This window comes from Chiloscyllium plagiosum, chromosome 28 (assembly GCF_004010195.1).
Source record: "Chiloscyllium plagiosum isolate BGI_BamShark_2017 chromosome 28, ASM401019v2, whole genome shotgun sequence".
In the NCBI taxonomy this organism is placed as follows: domain Eukaryota; kingdom Metazoa; phylum Chordata; class Chondrichthyes; order Orectolobiformes; family Hemiscylliidae; genus Chiloscyllium; species Chiloscyllium plagiosum.
In genome coordinates, this window is record NC_057737.1 from 1,177,133 (window position 1) to 1,205,098 (window position 27,966).

Below are 27,966 nucleotides of genomic sequence, written 5' to 3' on the forward strand. Positions count from 1 at the left end.
GGTCGGGGTATCTGGGTCTGTCACCTGTATCAGCCTGGAATTGAGAATTGTTCCTCACTGTTTGTCCCGCTCAGTTCAACAAAACAGAAGGGATTATCACATCCAGTGAAAATACAAGAGGGTGTCAGTGTCACATTCTGTCTAATGTTTGTTTTGTGTTCAATCAGTACATTCTTTTAGAGCCTGTCTCCTCCATTTCTCCTGTTTTAGATCAAAACCTTTTCAATAAAGTGGCCTTTGAAAATCAGCCAATGTTAATCCTGAATCGTGGTTTGAAAATTTGTTTTCTCTTTTCTGTTCAAGTATCCTTGGGTTGTTCTGTAGTTGCAGAGAAACCTTCAACCCATCTAACCCACCTATCCCATGTAACTCCTTATGGTAGGGTCACTAACTTTGAGTGTATTGCAGGACAGTTCCTTACATGACCTTCCACCCTGAGCTGATACCTTTTCCCACCTTTAATACTTGACAAGATCCAAAGTGGAATCCCGAGGATTGTGTTTGAATCCTCATTATTTGATGGCTTTGATACCTCACTCCCACCTCCCATTCCATCCCCTCTAATTCATTCATGTCCAAAACATCTTTCCAACTCTGTCTTGACTTGACTCAAAGGCTACGTGTTAACAGCTTTCTGGGGTAAAGAATTGCAAACAATGAGAAGAGATTGCTGATCTCAGTCTGAAATGGCCGTCCCATCATGGCCTGCTGGCCATGCTGTCATTTCCGCAGTCAGATCAGACTCTCAGTATCGACTCCACCTGAGTCTCTCACATGTTTCTACATCTTGGTCAGAACCCCTTTCCCGAGTGTGCCCAATCTACCCCACCCCTCATCACTAAGCCAGTGCAGTTTGGCATCTCAATGAGATAATGGGTGCCCGGCAGATCAGTTCAATGAGGATGGTAGCAACAAATAAGCCGGTTGTAGGAGTAGACCATTGGGTCCCTCAGGTCTGCTCTGTCTTTTGATCATCGTCACGTGAAGAGGTGACCAATCAGCTGTGGCTGCAGGATGTTGGAGTCTTCTATCACCACGGTAACACAAAATTACCAGATGACTCCTCCCCACTGTGGCCGCTCTCTGGTAGATTTGAGAGTTGGTTGGGTCTGCCCTGATAAGGCAAAGTAATGTTCACCCAACACAGGTACCAGGCAATGACCATCTCCCACAATGGGGGAGCTAACCATCGCCCATTGATATTTTCAATGGCATGACCTTGACTGCCAACATCCTGGGGGGCATCATTGTCTACAAACTAAACTGCACTACCATTGCTATCCAGGGGTTTGTGCCCTGGGTTAGTGCCTGTTGTTCAGGGTTAGTGCCCATGATTTGGGGTCAAGGTTCGGATCAGGGGTTCAGTTTGGTTAAGGGCTCGAGTGAGGTTTAGGATTTGGGTCAGGATTAGATGTAGGCTCATTGCTTCAGATTGAGTTCAGGTTTAGGGCCTTTCTGCGGCCAATCAGAAAGAGAACACACTTTTGATGACCTGTTGTTTAATTCCCTCCTCTTACATTACCAGTAACTCCCCTCCCCTCACACCAATACTTCCAAACTAAAGGGGCAAACACTATGGGAAAGCCTTCTCTTTTTCCGTTTTCCTGATGGTAGTTCTCTTCCTTGTTGGTTCACAGTATTCCCACTGGGATTTCTCATTCATTCCTGGAGATTCCTGTCTAATCCGGCAGTTCTGGTGCCCCCCTCGTCTTCTCACAGACACCGAGTCCTATCAGCCAAGTCCCTCCAGATTGGAATCTTTGCCAACAACAACAATTTGCATTTGTATAGCAAAAACTTTAAGCTAGCAAAAACAGCCCCTTGTTTTCTCCCAGAAAGGGGACAGGCTGGTGTGCCAATCAGTGACACGTAATAGTTCACCTCCACAATTTAGCCTAGAAAGGAGTTTGGATCTAAACAGCTTTGGTGAATACAAACCAGAATTTGTATTAAACATCTACAAAAGGACATTACTGTGGATTAAACATTGTATGAAACCAGCAGAGAATGCAGTAAAAGACACAGCCCTGAGTTTACACACAACGTTTCCCCAGCCCCTGATAAACACTGACTGGGTCAACACACAGGAGTAACACTGTCACAGCTCATTAAACAATCACCAGTGGATCCTGATACCACCCCCCACAAAGGTTCACATTGTACATGGGGGAGGTTCTGAGCATGCTCACTGTGAAACACGCTGCCATTAAAAAACATGGCAGTGCCCAAATAGGCACAATAATGGAGGATACTGGACAATTCTAGCAATGCTGGCAGGAGCACTGTCAAGGCACCACATGGATGTGTATCGTGCATACGGTGTACGTTGTCCACTGAGGGGTTACCATCCATCAACAGAGGGAGTCTCAAAGGAGAGTTTTTAAAATTCATTCCCAGGATATGACTGGGCCAGCATTCATTGTCCACCTCTAATTTGCCCAGAGGGCAGTTAAGAGTCAACCACATTGCTGTGGGTCTGGACTCAAGTTTAGGCCAGACCAGGTAGGGATGGTAGATTCTTTCCCTAATGGACATTAGTGAACCCGATGAGCTTTTCCAATATTTGACAATGGATTCATGATCATCATTAAACTCTTAATTCCAGATTTTTATTGAATTCAAATTCACCATCTACCGTGGTAGGATTTGAACCCAGGTCCCCAGGACATTACCTGGGTTATTGAATGGACAATCCAGCAATAATACCATTTGGCCTTTGTCTCCCCTTATTGCCCGTCCCTAGTTGCCCCTGGAGAAGGTGGGGGTGAGCTGCCTTCTTGAACCGCTGCAGTCCATGTGCTGTGGGTTGCCCTTAGGGAGGGAATTCTAGGATTTTGACCCAGCGACAGTGAAGGAATGGTGGCATATTTCCAAGTCAGGATGGGGAGGGGCTCAGCGGGGAACTTGCAGGGGGTGGTGTTCCCATGTATCTCTGCCCTTGTCCTTCGAGATGGAAGTGGTCATGGGTTTGGAAGGTGTTTTCTGAGGATCTTTGGTGAATTTCTGCAGTGCATCTTGTAGATGGTACACACTGCTGCTACTGAGCATCGGTGATGGAAGGAGTGGGTGTTTGTCGATGTGGTGCCAATCAAGTGTGGGCTGCTTTGTCCTGGATGGTGTTGAGCTTCTTGAGTGTTGTTGGAGCTGCCCCCATCCAGGGCAAGTGGGGAATACTCTGTCACACTCCTGACCTGTGCCTTTTAGTTGGTGGGACAGGCTTTGGGGGGTCAGGAGGTGAGTTACTCACTGCAGTATTCCTGGTCTCTCATCTGCTCTTGTGTTTATACAGCAAAGCCAGTTCAGTCTCTAGTCAATGGTACCCCTCCAGGATGTTCATAGAGGGGGATCCAGTGATGGTAATATCATTGCATCTCAAGGGCTGATTGGAAAATTGTCTCTTATTGGAAGTGGTAATTGTCTGGCAGTTGTGTGGTGTGAATGTGACTTGCCACTTGTCAGCCCATGGCTGGATATTGTCCAGATCTTGGTGCATTTGAACACGGCCTGCTTCAGTATCTGAGGAGTGGTGAATGGTGCTGAGCATGATGTAAACATCAGCAAACATCCCCATTTCTGACCCTATGATGGAGGGAAGGTCATTGATGAAGCAGCTGAAGATGGTTGAGCCAATGACAAAGAGAATAAAGGAATCGATGTTCTAACAGCCCTGTGTCGTTCTGATTATGAATGAGTCAAACACCTTACAGTTTCTTCCCAAGAACTTCTCAATGACTATGCCGCTGTCAGAACAGGAGCGAGTGATCTGCTCTCAAAATAAATAAAACTCTCAATTCATAACTGCATTAATGTCGGACATCATTAAATCACTCCAAAGTGAAGGTCAGGCAATGACACTCTCAGAAGTATGACTGATGGAACCGTGATTTTCACTTAAATAGAACAAAGAATTGTGGGATGCTGGAAATCTGAAACAAAAACTGAAATTGGAGGCCCGAGGAAGGGTCACTGGATTCAGAACATTAACTCTGCTTTCTCTACACAGATGCTGCCAGACTGACTGAGTTTCTCCAGCAATTTCTGTTTTTGTTTACAATACTCCCTTGGTGTCCGCCCTGGATACAGCTGGGAAATATATTTTCTCACTGAAAGACATTTCCTCTGGCCAGCTGTTCTCGGGTTGACAGAAATAATCAGCAACACAGACGGAATCCTGGTTTTTAGATTTAAAAGCGCCTGATAAGTAAAATATTCCTCAGTACAACAAGTGCTGATGTGATGACTCCTGGAAGTACTGTGTCAGGCCAGGGCTTAGCTTTCCTCAAGATCTATCAGGGACCTGATGTGGTTGATAGGGAGGGACAACTTGCATCATTTGTAGCATCTAAGGCAAAGGATAGAGTTTACAAACCAGAGCAAACTTGGGAGACATTTCCACACACAAGGCATGATGGGTGTTTGGTGCATGTTTCTCCAATAGCAATCGATATTGGGTAAAGTGTTAATTTTAAATCAGAGGTTTCTGGAAGCTGAAAATATGAAGAGCTATCACCTGGGTTAGGTCAGAGATCAGCCATTATCTCAGTGAGTGGTAGAACAAGCTTGAGGGGCTGAATGGCCTCATTTTATCCCTAGAATTCGACTTGAAGCAATACAATGATAGAACCTAATTGACATAAATGGAAATAAAAAGTGCTCAGGTCACCACCCCCACCTTACAATGGCTACCACACATCACAATCCACACACGCATCCACATGTTAATAAATACTGAGATTAATTCCATCCTCAGGCTAATAAACACTTTGGATAAAACCTGATGTTAAATAATTGTTACCGCACTATAGAAAGGGTATTACTGCATTTAGAAACAGGAGGCAGAGGGTGGTGGGAGAAGGCGGTTTGTGTGACTGGAGTGTAGGTGTGCAGTCATGTACCATAGGGATCAGTGCTGGGTCCCTTATTGTTTGTGATATCCATAAATGATGGAGATGGGAATGTGGGAGGGACGGTGATAAGTTTGTGGATGATACAAAGATTGGCCAGGTGGGTGACAGAGGAGGAAGGTGTTAGATTACAGGAGGACATGAATGGATGTGGTAGATGGCAGATCAGTGGAAGATGGCATTTAACCCTGATAAATTTGTGGTGATACACGTTGGAAGAAGGAACAAGGACTTCCTCAAAGAATAGCAGGACACAAGGAAGCTCAGAGGAACAGAGGGATTTTGGGAAGCTTGCCCACCGACCCCTGAAGGTGGCGGCACAGGTTAATAGAGGTGTTAAGTGGCATATGGAACATGCGGCGATGCTGTCGCTTTAAGAGGTTATTTTGTCCTGATTTTTTGAAGAGAGGTTTTAAGACAGAGTTGCAAGTACTCGGAAAGCCAGTAAACAGCTTGTGAGGGTTTGGTTTTTTCTAAAAGTTGCAACAATAGAGGCAGCATGGCTGGGTGTGGCCAGTTCTCACAGACCATGATTTCTCTTTTTTTGTTGTTGTATTTAGAGTTAGCTTTAAGCAGTTGCTGTTGTTGGCATGAAGCAGTGGAAGCTCCTTTTCCCTCGATAAACTGGGAGCGTTCTTCCTTGACAGTTAGATTGTAAAATGAAACAAAATCTCTTTCTGAATTTGCCTTTTTGCCAAAGGGTGTATTTATGGGATGTTAGTATTACTATATCTATTATACACTTATGGTTGCCAATGGAGTTAAGGTGTTCTAAGTTCTTCTTTCTTGTGTTGTATTTTAACAACAGTGTATCTCAGTCGGGCCTGCAGGGGCTGACTGGACCTCCCAGTCACCGCCCATTTTAATTCCCCATCCCACTCCCTTTCCAACATGACCATCTTTGGCCTCCTCCATTGCCACAACGAACCAAACCACAAATTGGAGGAACAACACCTCATCTTCCTCCTGGACAGCCTCCAACCCAGAGGGCTCAACATTGCGTTCTCCAATTTCAAATAAGCTCCCTTCGCATTCCCTGTCTCCCTTCCCAGGCCCTCCCCCTCTCTCCCTATACTCCCTGCCACCAACTGGATTCATTCTTCCCATTGTCCAACCAGGTTGTACCCTCTACCTGTCTTCACCTATCCCCACTTCACCCTATGTCCTCTAGTTCTGGACTCCCCGACCCCAGGGTAAAGACTTTGCCTAATTACCCTATCCATGCCCCTCATGGTTTTATAAACCTGTATAAGGTCACCCCTCAGATTCAGGGAAACAGCCCCAGCCTGTTCAGCCTCTCCCTGTAGCTCAGATCCTCCAACCCTGGCAACATCCTTGTAAATCTTTTCTGACCCCTTTCAACTGGCTCTTCCAGTCTTACCAATAACCACCCTGAATATAATTAATGGTTGTGGTACTGTGCTCACGTCCCTGTCTCTGGGATACTAGTCTCAGCTGCTGGTTGTGTTAGAACAAACTGGAACATGTTGTTTAAATATCGGTACACTTCCACTGTTCACATTAACAATGCCCTGAGAGAAGAAATTCCCCAGCCCTGGTTTTAAATGGCAGACCCCTTATTCGGAGAGTGTGCTCTTTGTTTTAGCTAACCCCCCAGCTCTGGTGAAGGGCTAATGAACACTCAGTCTGTGCCCTGTGAAGCCCCCATGGAATCAGACATGTTTCAAAGCCATCATCTCTCATCCTTCTCAACTCCAATGGATCCTGGGTCCCTCCGAGCCCAGCAGCCCCCACAGGATAGGCTTCATTACCCCGGTAATGAGCAAGATGGTATTGTTTAAATCCAATTCCCTGACACTGACTGGGTTGCAATATCTTTAAATCAGGTTTGTGGTTCAAACTGATCATTGCAGAAAGGTCTTGCTTCGTTCAGCTGCCATCACATTAAAATTTAGCTTTAAAATAAACAAGGTTAGAGTGGTGCTGGGAAAACACAGCAGGGCAGGCAGCATCTGAGGAGCAGGAAAATCGACGTTCCGGGCAAAAGCCCTTCATCAGGAGGGTTTCATCAAGCCCGTTCCTGATGAAGGGCTTATGCCTGAAATGTCGATTTTCCTGCTCCTCGGATGCTGCCCGACCTGCTGTGCTTTTCCAGCACCACTCTAATCTTGACCCTAATCTCCAGCATCTGCAGTACTCAGATCTGCAGTACACCTGTAAAATAAACAGCCTGCCTCAAAGTAATACTCTCCTTTCTCTTTTAAACTGAGAGTCAGTTAACAAGCAACAGTTAATTTTAATAATCAGAAGAAATGAATCACAGTACAACATTAGCAGAGTCTAATAAAGTCCGATTAACACCATGTTAACATTCTCATTTGTTGCCGTGGAGTGTCTGGTGTAATTTCCTGATGAACCACACAGCTGGAACTCTGTGTAACTGGCTCAGATATTGGCCCGGAACTCTGGCTTTACCAGGTAGGCCCACATGCTACTGTACGGATGGACAAGGCTCGTTGGCTGCTCCTTGCAGTCCACCATGGGCTTCCCTTCATTGGCCCATTTCACCAGCCCCCCCTCCAGGTTGTAGACTCTCAGTGACCTGCGCAGAGTCTGCCCAGCATTACTCGCCAGAAACTCCACCAGCTTCTGTGCCACTTTGGACGAGCGATATCCCACAGTGCAATAACAGATCACCTCCCTCTCCTCGTTACAATCTGCAAACGACAGAAAAACCAAAGAAATCCCGGTGTAGGATGACGAGTAAAGCCATTATCGGGACAGCTGTAGACTCCAAGAAAATATCAGCGTTGGCAGCAAGCTGTGGAAAACCACCAGGTTCCCTTCCGATCAATCACCCCTAACATGCCCTTCAATCCCACTCCGTCCCTGGATCCTCAATCCCATTGGAGGCCCCAAACCCACTGTTTTCTTGGATCTTCCAATCCCACTGGATTCTCAACTCCACTGCCTCCATGGCTCCCCAATCCCACTGGATCCCCAAAACCCACTGTTTTCTTGGATCTTCCAATCCAACTGGATCCTCAATTCCACTGCCTCCATGGATCCCCAATCCCACTGGATCACTTAAACCCACTGTTCTTCCAGATCTTAATCCTACTGTTTTCCAGGATGCTCAATCTTACAGAATCTTCAAACCCACTGTCTCTATGGATTCCTAAAGGCAATGTCTCCTCTGGATCTCTAATCCCACTGGAGCTACCAAACCGACCCACCCTGGATCCCAAATCTGACTGGTTCCCCAGTCCTTAATGCTCACACCTACGGTCTCCTCCATGATCCCCATCTGCCCAGAATCAGTTGCTGTTTGACCTCAGACTGTCTCTCCACTCAGCCGGGGAAAGGAAGAGGCAGCAGCAGAAGAGGAGGAGGGGAATGTCAGGGAGTCGGAGGAAAGGTGAGGGAGTGAGCTTGGAGGGGAATCACAAGGGAGGAAGATCATTAGGAGTTGGTGAGAGGGAGGAGGAAGGAGTCAAAGGCAGAGCAGGATGGAGGAGAGGAAGGGGAGCAGACGAGGGGGGTGAAGATTCGTGAGCAGACGAGGGGGGTGAACGCGGGTGAGATTGTGCAGTTTGATGGAGAGACAAAGAAGAGACAAAGGAGAAAATTAGGTGTGAGAAAGAAGGGACTGAGGAAATGAAAGTGGAAAGTGGATGGGGAGCGAATGAAGGGAGTGAGCAAGAGGAAGGGAGAAAGGGATGGGGAGAGATGTGAGGAGAAGGAGAGAGAGGTGAGGAATGAGTCATAGAGTGTTAGAGCATGACGTAAAAGTTTTCCAAACTAAACTAGTCCCACTTGCCTGCGTTTGGCCCATATCCCTCTAAACCTTTCTTATTTATGTACCTGTCCAAATCTCTTAAATGTTGTATCGACCACTTCCTCTGGCAGTTTATTCCACACATGAACCACCCTCTGTGTGAAAAGGTTGCCCCTCAGGTCCCTTTTAAATCTTTCTCCTCTCACTTTAAACATATGCCCTCTCGTTTTGAAATCCCCCACCCTCAGGAAAATACCTTTGTTGTTCAATTTAACCATGCCCCTCATGATTTTACAAAACCACAATAAGGTCATTTCTAAACCTCCTACATTCCAGTGAAACAAATCCCACCCGATCCAGCCTCTCCCTATAACTCATACCCTCCAGTCCTGGCAACTATCTGGTACATCTTTTCTGAACTCTCCCCAGTTTAATCATATCCTTCCTATAGCAGAGCGACCAGAACTGCACACTGTACATCAGAAGTGGTCTCACCAACGTCCTGTACAACATCAACATGACACCCCAACTCCTACACTCAACGGTCTGAGCAACCATTCCAAAGTGCCTTCTTAACCATCCAGCCTACCTGTGATGAACTTGCAAAGAATTATGTACCTGAACCGCTAGGTCTCCCTCCTTATTTCCAACAGAGACAATGGGGAAGAGATTGGAAAAAAGAGAGGTCAGAGAGATTTTGTAAACCCCGAGGAGACACTGAGCAGAAAAGCCTTTGTTGACCACCGTGAGGACAGATAATGTCCTGGATATTATCACAGAACTCTGTCTGTTACTGTAACTCTTAAAGAAAGGAGTTATCTGGGAGAAACAGAGATCCCGTTTAGATAAACACACGAGCTCTCTCTCCAAGGCAAAACACCCTATTCAACTGGGAAACAAATGAAAGAAAGGAACAGGGAGAGAGAAGAGATGGAGAGAGAGAGAGAGAAAGAGGGGAAAGTACAAGACCTCAGGCTGGAGAAGGGAAGGACAGTCAGAATCGGAAAGGGGCAGCACAACATAGTGTCATGAGGAACTCAGGACATCCTCTTCAGACTCTGGCCTGGGACCCCATCTGCTCTGTTGCAGAGAGTGTGCACTCTAACCCCATGCACTCTCCCAGGCTGGAGGCCTGTCTACAAAGCAAGAGCCAGAGGGGGCAGGAGCCCCGGGATGGGAGTTAGACTGCCCCCTACCTGCCAGGCCCAGCTCCTTGGTCAGATGATCCATGTCACTGGTGTCTGGGTCAATGCGAATGGCTCCCTGTAAGTGGCTGACCTCGTATTCAGCCGTATTCCGGACATCCTGAAACAACACGGAGACATTGTTAGGGCAAAGACAGGAAGGTGAGCTCCAGCTCATCTGTACCACTCTGGCTCCAACTCAGATCTTGTCCCGGGAGGGTTTGATGGGGACAGTGTAGAGGGAGCTTTACCCTGTATCTAACTCCGTGCTGTCCCTGTCCCGGGAGTGTTTGATGGGGGAACAGTGTAGAGGGAGCTTTACCCTGTATCTAACCCCCATGCTGACCCTGTCCTGAGAGTGGGGACAGTTTCAAGGGGCTATACTTTGAGTTTAAGAGTTGAAGGAGCTTTACTCTGTATCTACTCTGATGAGCCCACGATAATGGTTAATGTGTAGGAGGGTAACTCTGGAAGGGAACAGGAGTGCAGTGCTGAAGTGAAAGCTGTGAGGAATGAGGAGCTGGTCCTGTGTTGTTTGGGGTCACTGCTGCTTTCGGAAAGATCCAGATTGAAGCCTTTCATGGTGTGGCTCTGTTTGGAATGGTAATGTCCCCTCTCAGAGTGATCTGCGGGTGTTTGTACAATGATTGCATTGTAATTACCGGGCAAACACTGAAAGACAGCTAATCCCACCTCAGTGTCTAATTATAAATAGCCACTCTGTACTTGACCAATGTATTTGTGTAGATTGATGCCAGGTTTTGTCATCGACACACGTCATGTGATGGAAACAGCCAGCAAGGAAAAGGGTCAGGGAGTGTGGGAACATCTCCGAGATGAAAGCCAGTGTCTCTCACACACACAGACACAGACAGAAGCCCATATCTCATCTTCAGCTCTTTAGACTGGACACATTCAATCCAGGCAGCACCACCATTGGTCACAACACTCTCGCAGACCAGTTGCTGAACTGAATACAAACTGGGTCACGGGGGGACGCCTGGTCCCAGGCTGAGGGCAGATTAATGAGCTGGACGACAGTGTAGGCACACAGTGTGCTATCACAGAGCAGGGTCAGGGGTGAAGACAAGGTGTCACAATTACTCAGTGAGACTGAAGAAATGAAAACACTGATGTGGAGAGAGATATAAAAGTTCTGAAAGGGGGTTATAAAACATTACAGATGCACTAAACCATACATGGATGTTTATTATCGCTGCTTAATACGTATATGCAAATTCATGATGTATCTACAACACAGATGTGGAGGGGTCAGTGTTGGACTGGGGTGGACAAGGTCAGAAGTCACATGACACTAGGTTATAGTCCAACAGGTTTATTGAAATCACAAGCTTTCAGAGCGCTGCCCCTTCATCAGCTGCAGTGTCTGTTGGACTATAACCTGGTGGCATGGGACTTCTGACATTCTACAACACAGAAACAGACCATTCAGCCCATCTGCTCCTTGATGGTGTTCCTGCTATACACAAGCCCCCACCCACGTCTCCCACCCTCTCACCATCTCCTTTTAATGTTTTCTTCCTCGTGTTTATCCCCTTTCAGTATATCAGCGGGTTCTACGTGGACCATTCCCTGTGGGCGCAGCTCCCACTTTCTCAGGTTGCTTTGCAAACATGCAGTGACTGGTAATGGCAACCTGATCCTCACTGAAAAGCCAGAGACAGTTAGAGAGGGACCCTAACCCCAACCTTAACCCAGCAATGGGGCTAACCAAATTATACAGCCTGCTCCTTCAGCTCTTTGTATTAGACAGAGACTGGGGCTCGACCAGCCTGCACTGACAGGACATGACAAACAAATCTGCTGTTCGATGTGCTTGTGTAATGAGATAGCACTAACCAAACAATTCTGAGTGAGCTAACCATTACACTAAGAACCAGTTTAAGATAACCAGTTGATTGTTATGTGGCTCATTCTCATATGCCAGAAGTGATATACGCTCAATTGCAGGGACCTATTCTCTGTAAACTTAAGGGGAACTTGCCCCTTTCAGGGGTTTGGGGGACTGACCAGTTGCTTATTGCTTTCTTCATCACCATGCCTCAGCCAATCAGAATCAACCTGCCAGCCAATCAGCAAATTGCAGTGATTGCTTGAAATGTGGCACTCTTGTGTGTGTGTCCTGATGGGAGCAACACAAGAGATTTCATCCACGTGTCTCTCTCTCTCTCTCTGTTCAGCAATACCATGGATTGTTGATCAAATTAATGTTTTAGATATATATAAACCATCCTTCCAACTTATAAACTTTATATAAAAGAATCACTCAGTGCTTATTACCAGCAACAGGATCTGATTCCGATTCTCTGCCATCTGCTGCTCAGTGCTGTCTGAACTCCGGTCTTGCACTAAGTTAAAACTCTTTCGAATCCACAGGATCACAAGCTCCATTCTCTCAGCAGCGAGGACTTCCACGTGGAACTGAGGGGGGAACAGGATCTTAACATTGTGTCAGAAGGGATTGGTGAGGAGAAACATGTTAACACTCACTGCAGGAATCTACAGGGGACCAGTCCAGGATACATGAAAGCACATGAGGAATGTTGGTGATCTGCAAAGAGAGAGAGAGGGAGAAAAAGATAGAGAGGAGAGAGAGAGAGCCAGAAATAGAGAGAGCTAGAGAAAGACAGTAAGAGAGAAAAAGAGAGTGAGAAAGAGAGCGCAAGATAGAGAAACAAAAAAATGGAAAAAGAGAGAAAGAGAGAGAGGAAGGGAGAGAAAGTGAAGTAGAGAGAATGACAGAAAGAAAGCAAGAGATAGAGAGAAACATCCAGACATAAAGCAAAGTCAGAGACACACACTGAGCCAAACAACACTCTGCTATTGTCCTGTGGGTCCCCATCAGATAAACCTCCCCATAGAACCTTACAGGAATGATACAGCAAACAGAGCCTGAGATGTCAGGATAGGTGACTGAAAAACCAAGCAGTATCTTTGAACAGGATCTTACAGGATCGGAAATCGGAATGGTTTGGGAAAGGGGTGGTATGGAGCTCAGGGCCCTTGACAAGGCCACCAGTGCTGGAACAATTAAAATCAGCACAGGAGGAGCACTCTGATGCTAATGCAGGACATCACACAGATAACCAGAGGTGAGACCACTGAAGGATTTGTAAACAAGGATGTGAATGTTTAGAATTTATTGAACAGGGAGCTAATGTAGGACAGCAAGGACAGGGAGCAGTGAGAGTTAGATGTGGGCAGCAGTGTATCAGATAAATTGAGGAAGATGGAGGCTGGTGAGGAGAATTCATGGGATAGTTAAGGTTAGAGGTGAGTACGGCACAGATGAGGGGTTCAGCAGCAGATAGGGCAACCCCCGGGGTGGGGGGGGAAGGTTTCAGGAGTAGAAATCAATAACAGACAGGGCATGAGGGCAGAGGTTCAACTCAGGGTCAAATAGGGTGGTGAGGTATGTGCTCAGCTGAGTACATTAAAATAAAACACAGGGTAATTTCTGTCCAAATTGCAGGCTCAAAGCATAAATACACATTAAACTGCACCCTGTAGATAGCTGCAGCTGATTGCGTGCAAGAGCAAGACGCTGAATCATATTTAATCACAAGGATTCTCCAAGTAATTAGTGAAAGAAACAAAAGTAATGCAAGGCGCAATGTTTTCACGCACCGAATGGGCAGCACGGTGGCTCAGTGGTTAGCACTGCTGCCTCCCAACACCAGGGACCCGGGTTTGATTCCACCCTCAGGCAACTGTCTGTGTGGAGTTTGCACATTCTCCCCGTGTCTGTGTGGGTTTCCTCCGGGTGCTCCGGTTTCCTCCCACAGTCCAAAGATGTGCAGGTTAGGGTGGATTGGCCATGGGAAATTGTCCCCGTAGTGCCCAGGAATGTGCAGGTCAGGGTTGATTGGTCATGGGAAATTGTCCCATAGTGCCCAGGGACGTGTAGGTTAGGGTGGGTTGGCGGTGCCCAGGGATGTGCAGGTCAGGGTGGGTTGCCCGTGCGCTGGGATGTGCAGGTCAGGGTGGATTGGCTGTGCCCAGGGATGTGCAGGTCAGGGTGGGTTGGCTGTGGGAAATTGTCCCATAGTGCCCAGGGACGTGTAGGTTAGGGTGGGTTGGCGGTGCCCAGGGATGTGCAGGTCAGGGTGGGTTGCCCGTGCGCCGGGATGTGCTGGTCAAGGTGGGTTGGCCGTGGGGAGTGCAGGGTTAGAGTAGTGGATGGATCTGTTTAGGATGCTCTTCAGAGGGTTAGTGTGGACTTGATGGGTGAATGGCCTACTTCCACACTGCAGGGATTCTACAAACGCACTGTCTGAGAATGTACAGAAGGCAGGTTAAGTTGAGACTGGTATAATTGTTCATTTGAGGAGACAGTGCAGATATGATGTGCCAAATGGCCTCCTCCTGCACCTTAATGTTTCTTCTGAATGTGAAAACAACAATGTGTAGGGTTAATAGGCAACAGGCAGGAAAGTGGTGATAGTGAAGAAGGCTTTCCTTTATTGGTCAGAGTATTAAGTATAAGAGTTGGGAGGTCATGTTGGAGCTGTACAGGACATTGGTTAGGCCACTTTTGGAATACTGTGTGCAATTCTGGTCTCCCTTTTCCCTGGAGCATTGGATGCTGAGGGGTGACCTTATAGAGGTTTATAAAATCATGAGGGTCATGGATAGGGTGGGGCAGTCCAGAACTAGAGGGTATAAGTTTAAGGTGAAAGGGGAAAGATTTAAAAGGGACCTAAGGGGCAACTTTTTCGCACAGAGGGTGGTGCGTGTATGGAATGAGCTGCCAGAGGAAGTGGTGGAGGCTGGTACAATTACAGCATTTAAAAGGCATCTGGATGGGTATATGAATAGTAAAGGAAATGGCCCACGTGCTGGCAAATGGGACTAGATTGATTTAGAATATCTGGTTGGTATGAATGAGTTGGACCGAAGGGTCTGTTTCTGTGTTGTATATCTCTATGACAGTATGTGGGGGGCCAGTATACACATTTCACAATGAACCGCCCTCTGTGTGAAAAAGTTGCCCCTCAGGTCCCTTTTAAACCTTTCTCCTCTCACCTCAAAAATATGCCCCCTAGTTTTGAACACCCCCACCCTAGGAAAAAGACACTTTGTCTATGCCCCTCATGATCTTATAAACCTCTATAAGGTCACTCTGAACCTTCAACGCCCCAGGGAAAAAGGTCCCAGCCTCTGCTTTTAACTCTTTTCTGAACCCTCTTTAATTTAATAATATCCTTCTTACAACAGGGCAACCAGAACTGTACACAGTATTCCAGAAGGGGTCTCAACCTACATGCGGTATAACTTCAACATGACGTCCCAACTCCCATACTCAATAGTCTGAGCAATGAAGGCAAAAATGCTAAACACTCTGTGAGGTGACTGTCCTGTGTCAGTTCGGCACCCTCTCTGAAAAAGCGAACCTTAATTTTATTCGTTCAAGAATCGGGAACGATCCAAATAACCTCTGTTGTGCTGCTCACATACTTGGTGGGTGTGTCTCAGTAGATTAGATTAATTCCAATCTGAACCCAGTAGGTTCTGGGTTTTCAAAATGTCTGAGTAAGTCACTGTGTCAGTGATCAGCTCCCTTGACATGAGAACATGAGGTGCCTGAGTCACATCCAAAATACTAATGCCTCAAAACCAGACAAGCCATAAAACATTTTGCCACAATTTATTAAAGCAAGTACCTTCAATGTCCGAAATCTTCCCTAGGCCTAATCGAAAACTTCAACGCAGAGCAGGAGACGATAATAAAATCCAAAGAGGTGGGATTTAAGATATGGGAAGGGCGTGGATTCCAAAGGTAGAAGGTGAAAATGCAGCAAACATTCTGACAACTTCTGTGGAGAGGAAGAGGTTGAGGCGGGGGGGGGGGGGGGGGGGGGGGGGGGTTCGAAATAACTGCACAGAAGCCAGTATCCCATCATCAAGTCACTCTTAATTTACTTGTACACTGACTGTAGCTAGCTAGATCAGAGTCAGTCCCCTGCCTGAGGAGATTCTAAATCCTCTGATTATATTGGTCAGCCTTGGGTTCCTGATTGGCCCAGGTTAACAACCCCAATCAAGGATCTCATAGTCAACAAGATCCACGTGGTTCCAATCACTACAAGGGGTAAATATTTGGCATTCAGGCTCAGTTTCAGAGCTTCACATACCTCAAACACAACAGCATCTGGAATTATCCCTATCCTATTTTGGATCACATGGGCATAGGAGCAGAAGGAGGCCATTCAACCCATCAAGTGTGCTCCACTACTCAATGAGAGAGAGAGGAGGGTGGGAAAACACAGCAAGCCAGGCACCATCAGGAGGTGAAGTCAACGTTTCGGATGTAACCCTTCTTCAGGACTGGGGGTGGGTGTGGAGCGAACTGCAGATAAAGGGGGTGGTGGGGTCAGGGTGGGGAAGTGGGGGAAGGTGAAGATAGGTAGAGGGTACGATCTGGTTGGCCAATGGGAGGAATGAATCCGGTAGTTGGCCAGGAGCAGTGGAAGGGAGGGGGAGGGGCTGGGAATGGAGTCGGGGATGGGAAAGGAGGTTATAACTCAACGCAGATGATGGCTGATCTGATAACCTTTAGCCCCAGTTCCTTGTCATTTCCCCAGATCCATTGATTCCCTAACCTTTCCCGAGAATGTGTCTCCTCTGCAGCAGACCCTGAGCCTGTGTTCACCACATTCTCTAAACTTCTCCACATGGTCAGGGCAGTAATGCAATCATCCCAACCCCAGATTCTCCTACAACAGGATTCCTCTGATCGGCATAACTTCCCGCTCCTTCCCCGGGGACACTCCTCCATCCCAGGGGGCAGCAGCACTACCTCTAGTGACCCTCCAGCCCGGGAGGGGGGGGGGGGCCGCACCACCTCCTCCTAATGGTCCTCCAGCCCAGGGGGCAGCACCACCTCCTCCTGATGGTCCTCGAGCCCAGGGGGCAGCACCACCTCCTCCTGATGGTCCTCCAACCCAGGGGGCAGCACCACCTTCTCGTGATGGTCCTCCATCCAAAGGAGCAGCACCACCTCCTCCTGATGGTCCTCCAGCCCAGGGGGTAGCACCACCTCCTCATGATAGTCCTCCATCCAAAGGGGCAGCACCACCTCCTCCTGCTGGTCCTCCAGATCAGGGGGCAGCACCACCTCCTCCTAGTGATCCTTCATCCTAGAGGGCAGCAGTTCCACCTCATAATGATCATCCAGCCCAGGGGGCAGCACCACCACCTCCTAGTGATCCTCCAGCCAAGGTGGCAGCACCAGTTCCACCTGATGGTCCTCCAGCCCAGGGGGCAGCACTACCTCCGCCTGTTGGACCGCCAGCCTAGGGGGTAGCAACACTTCCTCTTAGTGATCCTCCAGCCCAGGGGGCAGCACCAGCTCCTCCTGACAGTCCTCCTGAAGGGGGCAGTACCACCGCCTCCTGATGGTCCTCCTGACCAGGGGGCAGCACCACCTCCACCTGATGGTCCTCCAGCCCAAGGGGCCACACAACCTCCTCCTCATGATCCTCCAGCCCAGGGGGCAGCACCAGCTCCTCCTGACAGTCCTCCTGATGAGGGGGGCAGTACCACCTCCTCCTGATGAGCCTCCTGACCAGGGGGCAGCACCACCTCCACCTGATGGTCCTCCAGCCCAGGGGGTCGCACAACCTCCTCCTGATGGTCCTCCTGGCCAGGGGGCAGCACAACCTCCTCGTGATGATCCTCCAGCCCAGGGGGCCGCACAACCGCCTCCTGATGACCCTCCAACCCAGGGGGCAGCACCACCTCCACCTGATGGTCCTCCAGCCCAGGGGGCAGCACCACCTCCTCCTGATGATTCTCCAGCCCAGGGGGCAGCACCACCTCCTCCTGATGGTCCTCCAGCCCAGGGGGAAGCACCACCTCCTCCTGATGGTCCTCCAGCCCAGGGGGCAGCATCACCTCCTCCTGATGGTCCTCCAGCCCAGGGGGCAGCACAATCTCCTCCTGATGGTCCTCGAGCCCAGGGGGCGGCACCACCTCCTCATGATAGTCCTCCATTCAAAGGGGCAGCACCACCGATTCTTGCTGGTCCTCCAGCCCAGGGGGCGGCATCACCTCCTCCTGATGGTCCTCCAGCCCAGGGGGCCGCACAACCTCCTCCTGATGGTCCTCCAGCCCAGGGGGCAGCACCATCTCCTCCTGATGGTCCTCCAGCCCAGGGGGCGGCATCACCTCCTCCTGATGGTCCTCCAGCCCAGGGGGCAGCACCACCTCCTCCTGATGGTCCTCCAGCCCAGGGGGCGGCATCACCTCTTCCTGATGGTCCTCCAGCCCAGGGGGCGGCATCACCTCTTCCGGATGCTCTTCATTTGGAAGCGGCCGCCGGGAGCAGCGAGAGGTTTGCGTGCAGCTGGTTAGTTCTATCCGTTCTGGTGATTGAATTGACGAGAAAGTGCTGTAACTAGTACCGATAAAGAGACGGGTCGGACCTGGTTAATTGAAGTTGCTGTTAACACCGAATCTGTTTGAGCGGGAGGTGGAGAAACGAAACAAACAATGGCGGCCGCAGCAACCGCCATGGAGACAGGTGAGGAGCGGAAGTCAATGGCTTGCGAGCGGGGCGGAAGTGTGTGACCCTGTGGCTGAGCGGGGCGGAAGTGAGGGTCTTGATACTGGGAAAAAGGAGATTTTGCTGCTAATTGGCTAAAGGTAATAATGACGAAAGGAGGAGATTAAACCTCTCGAGTGATTGGCTGTGTAGATTCGATGGGTTTGTTTTGGTATTAATTGAGACTGTGGAGAAAGTGAGGACTGTGACGTTGCGACCTTGAACATTTCTTCCTCCACCTCCGCGCCCACTTTTTCCATCCAGACTCCCACCTCCCTTAAGGACTCCTTCTCCCACCTCCAGCACAACCCATCCACCTGGACACCCTGTGCTGGTCTGTTACTTCATTTCCAAATGCTGCTGTGGCATAGACCGCCTCAACCTGTCAACCTCCCTCACCCACTCCAACCTCTCACCTTTGCAATGCGCAGTCCCTCCGCTCCAACCCAAACATCATCATCAAACCAACAGACAAGGGGGCGCAGTGGTAGTTTGGCGCACCGACCTCTACACTGATGAAGACAAGCGCCAACTCTCAGACACCTCCTCCCAATGCCCCCTTAACCCCGACCTCATCTCCCATCACCAAACTATCCTCTCCCAGATCATAGCTGTAGAAAGCGGTCATTTGACTGCTCAAGCATACTCTGCCATTCAATAAGACCGTGGCTGATCTGACTGAGGTCTCAACTCGACTTGTCTGTCTGACTTCAGCCATTCTCAATCAAAAATCATTTTACTTTATATTTTATATGTAATGACTTGGGTTGAAATTGTGCCATCAGGTGACAAGTAACGTGTCCTTTTTCTCTCTCTCCCCCTCATTATATCAGAGGAACAGGCAAAACTGCGATTTCAGGTGGAGCTGGAGTTTGTACAGTGTCTGGCGAACCCAAACTACCTGAACTGTAAGTGTCAGTGGGATCCTCCTGGGTAATTGTAAAGTTGCTTAGCGTTCATTAGCAGAGGGATTGAATTCAAGAGTCGTGAAGTGATGTTGCAACTGTACAGGACTTTGGTTAGGCCACATTTGGAGTACTGTGTGCAGTTCTGGTCGCCTCACTTTAGGAAAGATGTGGAAGCTTTGGAGAGGGTGCAGACAAGATTTACCAGGATGTTGCCTGGAATGGAGAATAGGTCGTACGAGGATAGGTTGAGAGTGCTAGGCCTTTTCTCGTTGGAACGGAGAAGGATGAGGGGTGACTTGATAGAGGTTTATAAGATGATCAGAGGAATAGATAGAGTAGACAGTCAGAAACTTTTTCCCCAGGTACAACAGAGTGTTACAAGGAGACATAAATTTAAGGTGAAGGGTGGAAGGTATAGGAGAGATGTCAGGGGTGGGTTCTTTACCCAGAGAGTGGTGGGGGCATGGAATGCGCTGCCTGTGGGAGTGATAGAGTCAGAATCTTTGGTGACCTTTAAGCGGCAATTGGATAGGTACATGGATGGGTGCTTAAGCTAGGACAAATGTTTGGCACAACATTGTGGGCCGAAGGGCCTGTTCTGTGCTGTATTGTTCTATGTTCTATGCTGTTTGCAGCAAAAATGTTGAAATCACTGACCTTCATTTCAGCTCCCAACAGGAGTATCTCTCCTTTGTGCCTCAGTTAACAGATCAATGTCGTTGTCAGTCTCTTAAAGATTGTCTGTGATCAAAACAGAGTTGGGCCCATGGATGGAGACTGACTGAGAGGGAAGTGAGTCTCCCCTGGTATAGGAGCCCTGGGTGTAGAAGGGGAAGTGTAGGAGGCACTGAGCACCAACGTGTTGCAGACAGAGACCCGGCTGCTTCAGTGAGGTGTAACCCAGCACCAGGTGCAATGTACTTGAAGACTATAATAGTTCCACTCATCTTGGTGAAGTGATGTCCATGGTGACAGGGACCACCTCCCCTTGTGTCCTGGGGTGGTCCTCCCTGGTTAACAGTATCATTCTTTCTTTAACACTACCGTGGTGTTAGTGACAATACAATCATTTTTTGTTTTTTCGATGTGGCAGTTTTGGCACAGCGAGGGTACTTCCGAGACCGAACATTTGTCAATTACTTCAAGTATCTGCTGTACTGGAAGGAGCCGGAATATGCCAAGTACCTGAAGTAAGTATCCACCCCAGGTGATGCCTCTGCCAGGGAAGGGGATTGGATAGCTTTTCACCTTGATCTGTGTCACAAGATTATTATCCAGGATAACCCCAACTGCCATCCGTTCCACTCCTGAAGGCTCTTCACTCGGGTAAAATGCATTCAGTCAAATTATCCGACACGATCTGTCAGAAATGAGAGGAACACCCCCATCAAACACTCCCAGGACACGGAGAGCACGGGGTTAGATACAGAGTAAAGCTCCCTCTACACTGTCCCTCGTCAAACACTCCCAGGACACGGACAGCACGGGGTTAGATACAGAGTAAATCTCCCTCTACACTGTCCCTCATCAAACACTCCCAGGACACGGACAGCATGCGGTTAGATGCAGAGTAAAGCTCCCTCTACACTGTCCCCCATCAAACACTCAGGACAGGGCCAGCATGGGGTTAGATATAGAGTATTTGTGCAAGTTTTCCCCAGTGTTTCCTGAAGTTCCCTTCCATTCCCTACTCTCTATCCCGCTCTTACTCCACGCTTTCCTCTTGTCCCTGCAGCCTCTGTCGAGACCTCTCTATCAGAACATAGAACAGTACAGGCCCTTCGGCCATCGATGTTGTGCCAGCCTTTTATCCTACTCTAAAATCAGACTAACCCACATCCCCTTCATTGTACTATCATCCATGTGCCTATCCAAGAGTCGCTTAAAGGTCCCCAATGTATCTGGCTCTAATATCGCTGCTGGCAGTGCATTCCACACCCCCCCCCATTCTCTGTGTAAAGACCCTCCCTCTGACATCTTACCATAATCTTCCTCCAGTCACCTATTATGCCCCCTGTGATAGTCATTCCCACCCTGGGAAAAAGCCTCTGTCTATCCACTCTATACCTCTCCTCTTCTTGTACATCTCTATCAAGTCAACTCATCCTTCTTCGCTCCAATGAGAAAAGCCCTAGCTCCCTCCACCTTTCTTCCTCAGACATGCCCTTCAGTCCAGGCAGCATCCTGGTAAATCCCCTCTGCACCCTCTCTAAAGTTTTCACATCCTCCCTGTGATGAGATGACCAGAACTAAACACAATATTCCAAGTGTGGTCTAACCAGGGCTCTATAGAGCTGCAGCATAACTCGCGGCTTTTAAACTCAATCCCCCTGCTAATGAGAGCCAACACATTATATGTCTTCTTAACAACCCTATCAACTTGGGTAGCAACTTTGAAGGGACTATGTACATGGAGCCCCAAGATCTTTCTGTTCCTCCATACAGCCGAGAATCCTGCCTTTAACCCTGTATTGTGCATTCAAATCTGACCTTCCAAAGTGAATGACTTCACACTTTTGCAGTTGGAACTCCATCTGTCACTTATTAGCCCAATTCTGCATCCTGTCAATGTCCCTTTGCAACCTACACCAGCCCTCCATACAATCCACAATTCCAGTCTGTGTCTCACTGTCTGTGCCTGTGTGACAGGTATCCCCAGTGCCTCCACATGCTGGAGCTGCTGCAGTATGAGCATTTCCGCAAGGAGCTGGTCAACGCGCAGTGTGCCAAGTTCATCGATGAGCAGCAACTACTGCACTGGCAGCATTATTCCCGGAAACGAGTGAGGCTGCAGCAAGCACTAGCTGAGCAACAACAGCAGAACATCACACCCAGCAAGTGAGAGGATTGCACCGTGGGGGTGAGAGAACCCTGACAGGATGTGTGAGGAAGCCTGATCCTGAAGTGATAATATACAGACATTTAATGCAGTGGCATTGAGGAGGTCCTAGGGATATGCAAGGACAATCCTCCCCTCTGTATCTCTCTTACATGGAGCACAGATTAACAGACAGGATTGAGCTGTGAGTCTCCTATTCAGGCCTGGACTGATTGTTGTATGTGAAGCATTAATGTAGTTGCGTCTTGGACTGAAGAAGCTAAATTCATAAAGATTCATTCTGGAAAGTTAACTTAGATGGCACAGAGCAGATCACAGCTGCATTGGGAATGTTAGTTTTTAATATGTGAATAAATAGTGTAATGTCACAAGGATACACATGTGTGTTAGAGTTGTTTGTGAAATAATAAACCCAGTGATTACTACAATGTCTCTGTGACTGTATAAAATTTGCAAAGAGAGTACTGGTGGGGACAGGTCTGTCACTGTATAACACTGGGGGTCACTACTGGTGGGGACAGGTCTGTCGCTGTATAACACTGGGGGTCAGTACTGGTGGGTACAAATCTGTCACTATATAACACTGGGGTACAATACTGGTGGAGACAGGTCTGTCACTGCATAACACTGGGAAACAGTACTGGTGGGGATGGATCTGTCGCTGTAAAACACTAGGGTACAGTGCTGGTGGGGACAGGCCTGTCACTGTATAACAAGGTTACAGTACTGGTGGGGGACAGGTCTGTCACTGTATAACACTGGGGTACAGTACTGGTGGGGACGGGTCTGTCACTGTATAACACTGGGGTACAGTACTGGTGGGGAAGGGTCTGTCACTGTGTAACACTGGGATACAGTACTGGTGGGGATGGATCGGTTGCTGTATAACACTAGGGTACAGTGCTGGTGGGGACAGGTCTGTCACTGTATAACACTGGGGTACAGTACTGGTGGGGACAGGTCTGTCGCTGTATCACACTGGGGTACAGTACTGGTGGGGACAGGTCTGTCACTGTATAACACTGGGGGTCAGTACTGGTGGGGATAGGTCTGTCACTATATAACATTGGAGTACAGTACCGGTGGGGACAGGTCTGTTACTGTATAACACTGGGGTACAGTACCGGTGGGGACAGGTCTGTTACTGTATAACACTGGGGGTCAGTGCTGGTGGGGACAGGTCTGTCACTGTATAACACTGGGGTCAGTACTGGTGGGGGCAGGTCTGTCACTGTATAACACTGGGGAACAATACTGGTTGGGTCAGGTCTGTCACTGTATAACACTGGGGGACAGTACTGGTGGGGGCAGGTCTGTCAGTGTATCACACTGGGGGACTGTACTGGTGGGGACAGGTCTGTCAGCGTATCACACTGGGGGACTGTACTGGTTGGGACAGGTCTGTCACTGTATAACACTGGGGGTAAGTACTGGTGGGGACAGGCCTGTCAGCGTATCACACTGGGGGACAGTACTGGTGGGGACAGGCCTCTCACTGTGTAACACTGGGGTACAGTACTGGTGGGGACAGGTCTGTCACTGTATAACACTGGGGGTAAGTACTGGTGGGGACAGATCTGTCACTGTATTACACCGGGGTACAGTCGTGGTGGGGACAGGCCTGTCACTGTATCACACTGGGGTACAGCACTGGTGGGGACAGATCTGTCACTGTATAACACTGGGGGACAGTTCTAGTGGGGACGGGTCTGTCGCTGTATAACACTGGGGGACAGTACTGGTGGGGACAGGTCTGTCAGCGTATCCACACTGGGGGACTGTACTGGTGGGTACAGGTCTGTCACTGTATCACACTGGGGTACAGTACCTGGTGGGGTCAGGCCTGTCGCTGTATAACAATGGGGGACAGTACCTGGTGGGGGACAGGCCTGTCAGTGTATCACACTGGGGGACTGTACTGGTGGGGCAGGTCTGTCAGCCTATCACACTGGGGGACAGTACTGGTGGGGACAGGTCTGTTGCTGTATCACACTGGGGTACAGTACTGGTGGGGACAGGTCTGTCGCTGTATAACACTGGGGCACAGTACCGGTGGGGACAGGTCTGTCGCTGTATAACACTAGGGTACAGTACTGGTGGGGACAGGTCTGTCACTGTATAACACTGGGGCACAGTACTGGTGGGGACAGGTCTGTCACTGTATAACACTGGGGCACAGTACTGAGCTGATGGCTTCCATCTGAGAGTGTTAGAGGGAGGTGGGGAGGACGTTGTAGATCTCCTAACTATAATTTTTCAGAGTTCCCTCGTGCAGGGGTCCTCCCTCTGAATTGGAACGTTGCATATGTCACTCTGCTTTTTGAGAAGGCTGAAAGAGGAAATCTGGGGAATTCAGACCAATTCGCCTCACATCTGCGCCGGGGAAATTGTTGGAGTTTTTTTTCAGGGTGGAGATCACTGAATATTGAAAATTTTCAGTGAATCAGAGAGCCAGCATAGCTTTATGACAGGTAGGCCATACCTGACCAACCTCATTGAGTTTTCCAAGAGGTGATTAAAGTAGTGGATATGGGAATGTTTATGGACATTTACTATATGAAATTCCAGAAAGCACTTGATAAAGTCCCAAATTGACTACAGTTCCACTTTCAACACTATAACAAACTCCGAGACCTAGGACTCTGCTCCCTCCTCTAACAGGATCCTTGACATCCTGATCCATAGACCGCAGTCAGACAACACCTCCACGATAATCCTCGATCCCGATGCCTCAGTACGCAGGCCCCTAATGTACACCGTATACACAGATGCCTGGGGCTGAATTCCACACCAACTCCATTTACAAGTTTATGGGTGAGACCAGTGTTGTAGGTTGGATCTCCAACAAAAATGAGATGGAGTACAGGAAGAAGATAGAGTACTTAACAGCATGGCGTAGAGACAACAATCTCCATCAGTGTCAGCAAAGCGAAGGGACTGGTCACCGATTTCAGGAAGCGGAGTGGAGGACAAGCCCTTGTCTGTGTCAGTGGTGCTGAGGTGGACATGGTCAAGCATCCTGGGAGTGACAATCACCAACAATCTGTCCTGCTCCACCCGCACTGACACTACAGTCAGGAAAGCACTGCAACACCGTAACTTCCTCAGCAGGGTAAGGAAATTCAGCGTGTCCATAAAGGCACTTATTTTTACAGATGCAACATAGAAAGCATCTTATGTGGATGTATCACAGCTTGGTATGACAATGCTCTGTCCAGGACCATAAGAAACTACGGAGAGTTGTGAACACAGCCCAATGTATCACCCAGGCCAGCTTTCCATCCACTGACTCCGTCTACATTTCCCACTGCCTCAGGAAGGTAGCGAATATCATCAAAGACCCCTCTCATCTCAGTATACTCCATTGGGCAGAAAATATAAAAGTTTGTATACTTGAACAAACAGATTTAAGAACAACGTTTAGCCCCCAGTTGTTAGACATGAATGGACATCTTTAATGTTAATGTGATCTGTCTCTGCACCTTCCCTGCAGCTGTAACACTGTATTCTGCACTCTGTTTTGTTACCCTGATGCACTTGTGTAGTATAGTCCACCTGTAAAGCCTGTTTCACTGTAGCACGGTACATGTGACAGGAATAAATCAAACCTAAGACACTGTTATCTAAAGGTAGAAGCCTATGGACTTGAGAGCAAGTTTCTGATGGTTGGGAAATGGGTTGAGTGGCAGATGTCACGAAGTAGGGATAATGGGCAGGTAATCAGATTAGCAGGATGTGACTAGTGGCGTCCCACAAGGATTTGTGTTCAGCTCCCAATTATTCACATTTTTAAATTAATGGATAACGGCGTCAAAAGCAACATATTTGCTGTAGACAGTGTGGATGATCGCACCAAATTACATAGGGATATTGATAGACTAAGTGAATGGGAAAAACTGTGGCAGATGGAATTCACTGTAGGCGTGAGGTCATCCACTTTGGACTGAGAAAGGACAGATCAGGGAACTTTCTAGATGGTATGAGGTTAAATACAGTGGATATCCAAAGACAGGCAGAGAAAATAATACAGAAAGCCAATGGAATGCTGGTATTTCTATCGAGAGGACTGGAGTATAAGGACACAGATGTTACGCTATGGTTATACAGAACCCTGGTTAGATCCCACTGGGATCTGGGCACCACACCTCAGGGAGGATACATTGGCCTTGGAGGGAGTACGACATGGGTTTACAAGAATGATCCCTGGGGTTCAGGGGTTAAGGTTCGAGGAGAGATTATACAAATTAGGCCTGTTTTCTCTCGGTGTAAGGATAATCTGATCCAAGTTGTCAAGATAGGAACATGAAAAGACAAGGAAGGTAAATATAAACTATTTCCCCTGGTTGGGGATTCTAGAACAAGGGGCATAGTCTGAGAATTATGGCCAGACCGTTTAGGAGAGATGTTAGGAACCATTTTGACACACAAAGGGTGATAAAGATTTGAAAACAGTCGTGGTGGAGTAGGTCTGTCACTATTGATCAGTTGTAGTCAATCTGAATGTATAGATTCCAGTTGTCTCCAGTGAGGGACGTTAGCAGTAGATTTTCCTTTGATAGTGAGCTGTACTGAGAGCAGTCAGTTGCTATGGGGGGCAGTGGTATTAAATATCTGTTACTGTTGACAATAGTCTCTCGTGTCTCTTTGAGGAATTGATGGACTCTGGTAATCCTGATTTAGAGGATTTCTGCTCACAGCCTGAAAATACAATCAATACACAGTGCTCCTGCCAGCATTGCTAGAATTGTCCAGTATCCTCCATTATTGTGCCTATTTGGGCACTGCCATGTTTTTTAATGGCAGCGTGTTTCACAGTGAGCATGCTCAGAACCTCCCCCATGTACAATGTGAACCTTTGTGGGGGGTGGTATCAGGATCCACTGGTGATTGTTTAATGAGCTGTGACAGTGTTACTCCTGTGTGTTGACCCAGTCAGTGTTTATCAGGGGCTGGGGAAACGTTGTGTGTAAACTCAGGGCTGTGTCTTTTACTGCATTCTCTGCTGGTTTCATACAATGTTTAATCCACAGTAATGTCCTTTTGTAGATGTTTAATACAAATTCTGGTTTGTATTCACCAAAGCTGTTTAGATCCAAACTCCTTTCTAGGCTAAATTGTGGAGGTGAACCATTACGTGTCACTGATTGGCACACCAGCCTGTCCCCTTTCTGGGAGAAAACAAGGGGCTGTTTTTGCTAGCTTAAAGTTTTTGCTATACAAATGCAAATTGTTGTTGTTGGCAAAGATTCCAATCTGGAGGGACTTGGCTGATAGGACTCGGTGTCTGTGAGAAGACGAGGGGGGCACCAGAACTGCCGGATTAGACAGGAAACTCCAGGAATGAATGAGAAATCCCAGTGGGAATACTGTGAGCCAACAAGGAAGAGAACTACCATCAGGAAAACGGAAAAAGAGAAGGCTTTCCCATAGTGTTTGCCCCTTTAGTTTGGAAGTATTAGTGTGAGGGGAGGGGAGTTACTGGTAATGTAAGAGGAGGGAATTAAACAATCAGGTCATCAAAAGTGTGTTCTCTTTCTGATTGGCCGCAGAAAGGTTTTAGATAAACTCAGAACCTGACTGCAGCCCTTAGCATAAACTCCAACCCCTGACCCCAGGCACTAATCCCGAACCCTGACCAGTAACCCCCGACCACAGGCACTAAACCCAAACCCTGACCATTAACCCCCGACCCCAGGCACTAATCCCGAACCCTGACCATTAACCCCAGACCACAGGCACTAATCCTGAACCGGGAGTTACTGGTAATGTAAGAGGAGGGAATTAAACAATCAGGTCATCAAAAGTGTGTTCTCTTTCTGATTGGCC

At 48.3% G+C, this 27,966-nt stretch overlaps 2 protein-coding genes across 2 annotated transcripts; one reads left to right on the plus strand and one right to left on the minus strand.

The window, feature by feature from the left end:
- Positions 1–7,141: 7,141 nt before the first annotated feature.
- Positions 7,142–13,501, minus strand: LOC122563861 (tRNA uridine(34) hydroxylase-like). Its single transcript, XM_043718058.1, has 4 exons — positions 13,476–13,501; positions 12,129–12,269; positions 9,840–9,948; positions 7,142–7,582 (listed from the first exon to the last, which is right to left on the minus strand). Exons 2-4 carry the CDS (start codon positions 12,237–12,239, stop codon positions 7,311–7,313), a joined length of 492 nt encoding a protein of 163 aa, XP_043573993.1. The 5' UTR covers positions 12,240–12,269; positions 13,476–13,501; the 3' UTR covers positions 7,142–7,310.
- A 4,647-nt stretch (positions 13,502–18,148) lies between these two features.
- Positions 18,149–22,565, plus strand: med31 (mediator complex subunit 31). Its single transcript, XM_043718060.1, has 4 exons — positions 18,149–18,372; positions 19,227–19,301; positions 20,395–20,491; positions 21,951–22,565. The coding sequence occupies exons 1-4, from the start codon at positions 18,342–18,344 to the stop codon at positions 22,141–22,143; spliced, it is 396 nt and encodes a 131-aa protein (XP_043573995.1). The 5' UTR covers positions 18,149–18,341; the 3' UTR covers positions 22,144–22,565.
- Positions 22,566–27,966: the final 5,401 nt, after the last annotated feature.